The 8,549-nt window shown below is 34.3% G+C and overlaps 1 protein-coding gene across 8 annotated transcripts in view; it reads right to left on the reverse strand.

The window, feature by feature from the left end:
- Window positions 1-366: 366 nt before the first annotated feature.
- Gria4 (glutamate ionotropic receptor AMPA type subunit 4) overlaps window positions 367-8,549 on the reverse strand; it is a 379,870-nt gene continuing 371,687 nt past the window's right edge. For 3 of the 8 annotated variants that reach the window (XM_029543721.1, XM_029543719.1, XM_029543720.1), the window contains 2 exons: window positions 6,648-6,895; window positions 2,771-2,857 (listed from right to left, as the gene is read on the reverse strand). In XM_029543721.1, the coding sequence (XP_029399581.1) occupies window positions 6,650-6,895 (246 nt within the window). In that variant the 3' untranslated portion in view covers window positions 2,771-2,857; window positions 6,648-6,649. Of the gene's footprint in view, window positions 2,858-6,647; window positions 6,896-8,549 lie in introns of all 8 variants that reach the window. The other 5 variants (XM_021205901.2, XM_029543717.1, XM_029543716.1 and 2 more) reach the window with 4 other exon arrangements.

Genomic DNA, 8,549 nt, shown 5'->3' on the forward strand with positions numbered 1-8,549 from the left:
AATAAAACTCTTAACATAACACAAACCCACTCCAAACTTGAATGAAAGCTATTTTAAAAGTATATCTAAACGCCAAGCTTAATCCTTGTTCTGAAGCACTTAATTTTCTCGACAATATCCTAGCTAAGCGAATTGTGCCACAGAGTTGTAGTTGAACAGGGAAATTGCCCATCTAGAGAATGTATCAAATCGCTGTGGGCAGTGCTCTTGCTTCTGCCAGGCCCACAGCCCTTTATAATATGCCAAATAAAATTTACTTTACTTTAATATTTAAAAACAAAGAAGAAGAAAATGTATTAAATCTCTTATGTGTGTTTCTTTTTTGGCTATTTTCCTTAGTGTAACTGAAAATATCAGTCAACCTTCAGTTTTATTTTAACCCACTCTATACTTACACCCCAGGACTGTTAAGCAGAAAATGTGGTTTTTTTTGCCTCAACTTAATTAAATTGACTCAATTCATTCTTTCATTCAACAAATATTTATTAAGCACCTACAATATGCCAGGCACTGTGCTGGGTGCTGGGGATACAACTGTGAACAAGATAGACACAGTCCCTGCTCTCAAGGAGCTGACAGTCTAGTAGTTTATAGACGAGTACACAGGCAATTACAATGCAGTACAATGAGTGCCATGATGGGTAAGAAACATTAAGAATGGCATGTAACTCAGTGTCATGGGCGGGGTCGTGGGTAATCATGGAGATCTCAGTACACATAAAATTCAATTTCAGGGCTGAAGGATGTGTGACAGTCATGTAAAGACAAAGAAGATCTACAGACCGAAGACACAGTAGATGCCATGTTCTGTGTGCTGTGGAGGTCCATTTGCTGGCTGAGAGCTTGGGTAGGAGTGAGAGAAGAAGAGGAAGATACCAGGGAGTGGCCTAGGTTGTGAAATGAATCCTTGCTCAACAACAGAGAAGTAACCTTTCCCAAAGGAGAGTGCATACATGTATTATAAGGATTACATTGTAGTGACACACAGATATTGAAAGGGGATTGTAAGCATTGAGGGAAGGAAACCAATTCTCCATATTTCTGACAGAGCTTCCATGGCATTACACCCTGTGCCCTCACCAGGCCACCTGGCTGCATAAGCCTTGTACATGAGACACTGATAAAAGAAGCAGCTATGTGTGCTACTCACCCCTAGGATCTTACCAGCACCTCTTCCTGTGAAAACTCAACTCTTTCTTCAAGGCCACCCTTTGGGCATCATCCTAATTTGTGCTTTCTGCAAAGATCCCTCAATCTGTGATTTGTTTTTATTTTTTAACTGTATCATTGAACTCATTCATCATTTTAAATGAAGCAGACGTTTTGAACCATAAGGGATTTGTTTTCTTAATAATGATCATGGTATAATTTTATTCACAATTACTAAGAAATAAGGATTGAGTTTTTCAACTGTAGTCTACCACAAACTATTATCAGTGTCTTCAAAGAATTTACTGTGGGAATGACGGGGAATGACCAAGAGACACTGAGTTTTATGCAGGAAAACAGAGTCAAGTAAAATTTCCACACAGGGTGTGTTGGTTTTAGAACAATGGTTCATTCCCAGACTCAAGGACTCTACCTTTGACAACTTATTCTGTTAACAAGTGAGCCCAAGATCTAGAAAAAATATGCAGAAATAATAAAAACAAGCTACATTTGCCTATTCCTTGACTTCTACAATATGGAGTCTCAGAGTTTCTCAAATAATAGGGGAAAATAAGCTCTGTGGATAGATAATGTAAGAAAAACTGTTGTTTTATTCTTTTGGGTGGGTACAAAGCCCACAATTTTGTACACTGAACAGGATTATAAATTATATTGATAACATGAGTGACCCGTAGTCTTTTAAATTTTACATTGCAGATGGATGACTTCATGCCAACATTTTCTTCACTCGTGTTTTTCTTTTTGTTTCTGATAGACAAACACAACCTATGAGCCAACTTGTGTGACAGAGTGAAGGTTACAGGAAACAAGGTGACAAACAACTTTTACATTAAAAAAAGTCTCTAAAGTTTATTACAGTGATGGCACTATTATCAATTATTGCAATGTATTGTTCCCTAAGATGGTTAGAAAAAACAATTGCGTCGTCCTCTACTGGATTAACTTCAGTTAAAAAGCAAGCATGTTTCAGTATTGTTTTATTTCCAAAGTAACTGTAAATACTTTCTTTAAATCTTGTTGTTTTTTTCACAGGCTTTATATATTTATTATTTTCCTATCACATCTTAGTGACCGCTTGTCTCAGCTGAAGATTATTCCATCGACTATATGGGTGTTCTGGAGACACAGGTAGCAGGTTCTTTGACCTCTATTAACTGTTGATCCCTTGCTGTGGTGACCAAGACCTTTCTGAGAAAGAACTTCACAGTTTAATGCGCTAACTGGCCAGTCTGATTAGTTTTAAGTGCGCTCAAGTGAAATCTGTTGCTGTTAATACACCTAAGATACCCCCACCCACTCCCCCCAAAAAACTAAATTGTGAGATTTCCTGATAAAAAAAATCCGAGTCTGCATTTCCGTGCTGAACTCATGCACTGGTTCTGTCCGGCACTCAGTATGTCCTTCCCGCTCTCCGTCAAAGGATGGATTTAGCCAAGACCCACGCTTGGCCTGTCCCTCGGGGCTGCGTTTCAATCAGTCACCAACACAGTTTGATTAAGGCACTCAATTATTTTTTTGGTTTTTATGGTAGGTCCGATGCAATGACAGCCAATCCCGAACTTTGTCTAATCGCAGTTCCTGTGTGAACGGCCTTGGGGCAGTCAGGGGTCAGCACTCGGCCGTTTTCTCCCACACTCCCAGTGATGGATAACCTGGCTTTGTTTCTTATGGCTTCGGAAAAAGTCAGCTGGGTTGCATGAAAAGGAAACAGAGAGGATGCCAGGTGTTATGATATTTCTGTTGCTTCAACAAAACGTGGCACACCAAACACACCAAAGTATCGATAATTAGACATCTGCATTTTCCCCGTGTATTTTGGTCATAGGCAAATTGCTTATGAGGGAAAGAAAAGCTCAGATATTGCTGGAGAAGAATTAATTAGCCTAAAGTTTTAGGTCTTACATATTTAAAAGATATTTGAAAAATATCTTTTGAAATAAATATTGAAAAATAAAAAGAACATGAAAATTTATTTTTTGTTTTGTTTTGTTTTTTGTGCAAATCTGGATAGGAAGATTCTTTTCATTTGCTGAACTCTACACCCTAATACTTTCAAAGAACCTTTAAACTTTTCTTGTGTTTGATGGGCATTCTATAAATCATAGTATTTTCTTGTTAGATGTTTTCTTTATGATGCAAAGAATGGTTTCTTAAATCATGACAAATTGTTAAACCATATATGTGTATGTGTATGTGTATATGTATATACTACCTCTTTTCCTCACACAGACCTATTCACACACTTTCATTCATTCACATGAATTATAGACATGACTCAGAACAGTATAGTTAGTGACATGTAGTTTACTCTATGTCTGTTAGGAATCAAGGCTCACATTTAAGATTTATGCTTCAGGAAGGTGCATCATAGGTAGGCGTATTTGACAATGCATGGAATGGAATTGCCACAGGAATGGTAGCTGGCCTATGAACACTCACTAAATCCTTATTTGTTAACTTCTCAGGTAGGAGAAGGTAACACTATGTAGAAGGGAAAGAGACCCTGTGATCATGTATATCTGACTAATGTGCATCTACTGCCTCCAAATCCTTCATAGCAAATAAAGCCCAGTGTTAAGAAGAGGAAAATAAGATAAAGGAGATGTCCCCTAAGCTCTATAGAGACCAGGACCTCCACTTCCTTGCTTATATTTGTTTATTGTGGACTAAATTTTATCTAATTCTTTAGGAAATTCTATTCCAGTGTTTTATATTCTCTGGAAATTAAATGTTAGCCTGGTTGCATGTTAATGAAATTTATTATTGTATTAAAAGCTGCTGGAGTAAAAGTGTTTAAAGTCACTCTGATAACAACAAAAGCTCAACTCAAACTGTATTGTAGTTATTAACTGTAATTAAAAGGCACATCTAACAGTAGTCTAAATGACTGTAGTAAAGATGAATACCTGTTTTCATAATGAAGACTTAGGATAGGACTTTATAGGAACATCAATCACTTTTATGTTTAAATCATTTGGCATATAATGGGAACTTTAGGGGGGAAATGGTACTCCTACTTGACTAGCTTCCATTAGTCCCTTGAAATCAAAACCTGATTTTTAAAAATTACCTTGATTCACTACTAGTTGTGGTTATCTCTTTGTGTATCTGTGAGTGTGTCTATATCTGTCTCCCCCTGCCACTCTCTCTCACATGCATGTCCACAAATGTCTGTAAGCCATTTGATCTAGGCTCACTGGTAATTAAATGTTGCTGTTCTACATCCCTCTGGTCCCTAGTCACACTTCCAAGTAGATCTTCTATGTAGTAAATGATGCAGTTTTGATTTTACAGATTTTGTTGATTTAAAGACTATATACATTGACAACAGTTAATTATAGTTAGTACAGCTTCTTCTTTTCTTTCTTTACTTTTTTTTTTTTTTAAGAAAATCTTTGTCAATAGTTGAGGTTAGCCTAGAGCTTACCATAAAGTGCAGGCAAGCCAAAAATTTGCTGTAATCCTCTTATTGCAGTCTTTCCAAATGCTAGAATTCTAGCCATAAATAGGATGTCAGTCTTTATAAACTTTTTAAAAGGGGAAATAAACATCAGTTTGATAGTAAAATATAAGGTGTTTTCTCTCAAGACTTCTCTGTAGGTACAAATTGTTTTTATTAACTCTGAATGCCACTGACTTAAAAATAAAAATTAGATGATCATGAATGCTTTGTCTATATCTAAATGTAATTTTTAAAAGCTCAAATTTAGCCTTAAAGGTGATAAACTTGATGAACTTCAGTGTCAGACTTCAACTCAAAAAACTTCATGATGCAAAAGTTCTGTGTACCTAACCTGGAAATTTTTATTTTTTCTTAAACGATTTATAATAACTGTCATTCACTGGTATTTCTTTGTAAAATTTCAAATACTTCTTCTCCATCTTGGATTTATCTAATGATTGGAATAAGTAAGACATTCAGTTTTATTGACACAAAAATAAGATATAATATAAAATTTATGGCAGAATTCATTCCAAATGACACAGGTCAGATATTTTCCCTACATTTTGAAAAATCTCTCTTCAACTCAGCAAAATTAAGATAAAAGCATTTTCTTAAAGGTCAACAACTGTTAAACAAAATCAGTTTGACTATTTCCATGAACTTTCACATGTTTTCTCTCAAAGATCCAGACCTTATCAGAAGATGTGCTTACTGTGTTTTCATTTGAGTGAACTGAGGGCTTAGTTTTTATATTTTTCACAAATAGGAGAAAAAAACACATTGTAGTTCTTTGTGCAAACGTGCTCATCCATAGCTTTCTAGAAGGTGGGGAGAAGCAGTTAAGGCTAGATCATCAGGAATGGTTTCATTCTTTCCTCTCAGACTGTAACATGTGTTCAGAAGTTTCTATGTCAATAAATATCAAATCAACTACATTTTTCTCATACAACCTCAGACGTACATATTATTAAATTATATTTTTTGTCTTGAGTTTTAGCTGTCTAGAATTATTATTACTCACTCTCAGGTTTGAAGATTAATTTATTATGTAATCAGAAAAAAAATGGTTTTGTTTGAGTTCCGGTTTTTGAAGAGCAATACCAAAACTAAATCCATTAAGGTTTTATTTTAAAACCACTTTTGATCATTAGAAGAAAGATGTAGGTACTTAGATTCTGAAACAGGAAAGTTCCTTTTATATTCTTCTGAATGCATATCACTTTTACTGTGACATGAGCAGAGGGTATAAGTGTGGATGACATGGTTTTTGTAAAAGGGAAACAAAAGTGAAAAAATGTATAGTAACTCACTGCAAATTTTCATTTTTCTTTACATCATATATATATATATATATATATATATATATATATATGAGTATGTGTGTGAGAGAGACTTTTTATAAGGTAAATCTCATATAATAAATGTGCATCATGGCCAAAATCTGGCAGTAATGTCTGTCTACTGGTCTGGCAAGATTACCATTAGATGAAAAAACAACAGATACAGAAAGATGAATGGTGAATCAAATACAGGTGAGATGGGAGCTAAAATTCATGCACTCCTTGTTATGGGTTAGATTCTTTATACTCATTATTTCTTTAAAAAAAAACACTGTTACTTTATAAAAAATTGGAATGTCTCTATGCTTTTGATCATTTAAAATAGGTTTTGCTCTTATATTCTTAGCATTTATGAGTTGTCATAGCAATTTACCCTCTATATGTTTAGGAAAGCTTAGATCTAATTTCAAATTCTCTCAGTTTTTGGGAAATCATGCTGTTTACATCATTTCAGGGAGCAATTCTAATATGTTTTCCTGTTTCTGACCATTGCAATGCAGATATCTATTGGCAACATAAAGTTTCAAACAGAACATCTGCAGCCAACAAAAAACAGAACCGCTGTGCACTGAAAATGTCAAAAATAGAAAGCTCTAATCAGAAGCAAGCAATACCACCACAGGACAGACAGGTCACGACATCATGTTCACAGGATGCATCCCCCGCTCACTGGCATAGGCCCTAAGTCCTACCCCTAAATTTTAATACTTTCGGTTCCATATACGTTGTAACCTTCTCTATAGGTTGCTAAATTGTGGGTATTCTGCGAGGAAGTTGGGTTAAAAGTCTGTGCACTCTTTGCCACCTTCATTCTCTTCGCCTCTGCCCTGGACTTGTAACAGAACTCTATCAAAGCCACCAGCATTGCCAAGCCCAAGCCGCCAACCAGAATGTAGAAGACGCCTGCTACGTTGCTCAGGCTCAAGGCACTCGTCTTGTCCTAGAAAGGATAAAGACACAGCAATTAACTATGGAAATGTTACACCCAAAAGGGAAAGAGATGCATAATATCCAAATAGCCAATTAAATTAAGCCAAATAGCCTTAATTTAGTTGAGAATTATTTACAGGCATAAGTCACTGATGCAGGTTTATAGATTTAAATATAAAGCTTATTGCTCTTGGGGGAAGAAAGTTATGATAATTACCAATAAATTACATATTACTACATTCAATAAAACCCAAACATTTTATCATTACTAAATATACAATGAAAAGCACTATACTTAACCACATGTAGGCATTCATATATTTACATAGGGATACATAAGAAGACTTACTTTAGACTTTGAAAATGTCATGCTCAGAATATGAAAAAGAGAATCTTTGTGCTTTACATACTTTTCAAGATCATCTTAGTGTTTAATATTTCTTTTTAATAGTTATCATTCCCCATTTTCTAACTTTATAGAACTAAGGGTCTTTAAATTATCAGTCACACTATTCATCACTAACTTATCAAGCATGCATTATTTATTCTTCTAGTATACCCATAAACACACTAAGCAATATTATTTTTGAATTTTATATACTACTTAGCAATAGTATATGTAATGTATTATTGTATATACAAAACAATAATATGCAACATAATATACAGGAAGTATTTTAGTCCGTTTTTTAATTTAATTTAATTTTTTTTTTTTTGAGACAGAGCCTCACGTAGTCTGGGTTGGCACACTCTGCAGCTGAAACGAGCTCTGACTCCTGATCCTCGTGCCTCAGCCTCTCAAGTTCTAGCATCACAGACATATGTCACCACTTCCAGCTTTTTAAAAATAATTTTAATGAAATACATTCAACTTTAGAAACTAATTATTTATGTATGGTCAGATTTATACCTGTTTTTATGGATTAAAAATTTCATTGCCACTTAAAAGGCCTAATAGTTAATATTTTAGGTATATTATAGTTCAGGTCCTCACTATTTTATACCTTTATTTTAGATGTAGAAATAGACAAGCAGATGATTAGAGGATATTAAATTGTGTCAATAACTAAAAAGAATTACCACAAACTATTAATGTGTTTATTATATATATAAAACATTATTGCAAAAAAACAAAAAATCCTTAGGATGATCTAAAGAGTGTTCTGTAGCCATCATATATCCTAGAATACCTTCCATGCAAAAATCAAGTTCAAGTTCTTCAGTATTTATATTAGGAAATTATTTAATTCAAGTGATGCATATACCTTTCTTTATATATGCGTTTGTCTGCTTGGTCATATTATTTTAAGGTAACTTGGTTTTAATTATGTGAATTTACCTTACTTTACAACAGGACACAAGGTGACAGTTTATTATATGGCTAAGCTTGTCATATTCCACTCTTGTTCAGAGGTAGACTGTAATAATTAAACATGTGTAAGTTCTGAAAAATGACTTTTAATCTGACTTTGTTTCTTAGAATTAATCGAAACTTTCCAAATATTAGTCAGTAACGTATTTCAATGTCTCAGAATAACTAATTTGATTTCTTTATAGAATGTGATATCCAAAAACTTCCAAAAATTAAAAAAATCTTCATTTATGGCTTAGGAGTATCTATCTATCTATCTATCTATCTATCTATCTATCTATCTATCTATCTA

The sequence above is a fragment of the Mus pahari genome, chromosome 10 (assembly GCF_900095145.1).
Source record: "Mus pahari chromosome 10, PAHARI_EIJ_v1.1, whole genome shotgun sequence".
NCBI classification, from domain to species: domain Eukaryota; kingdom Metazoa; phylum Chordata; class Mammalia; order Rodentia; family Muridae; genus Mus; species Mus pahari.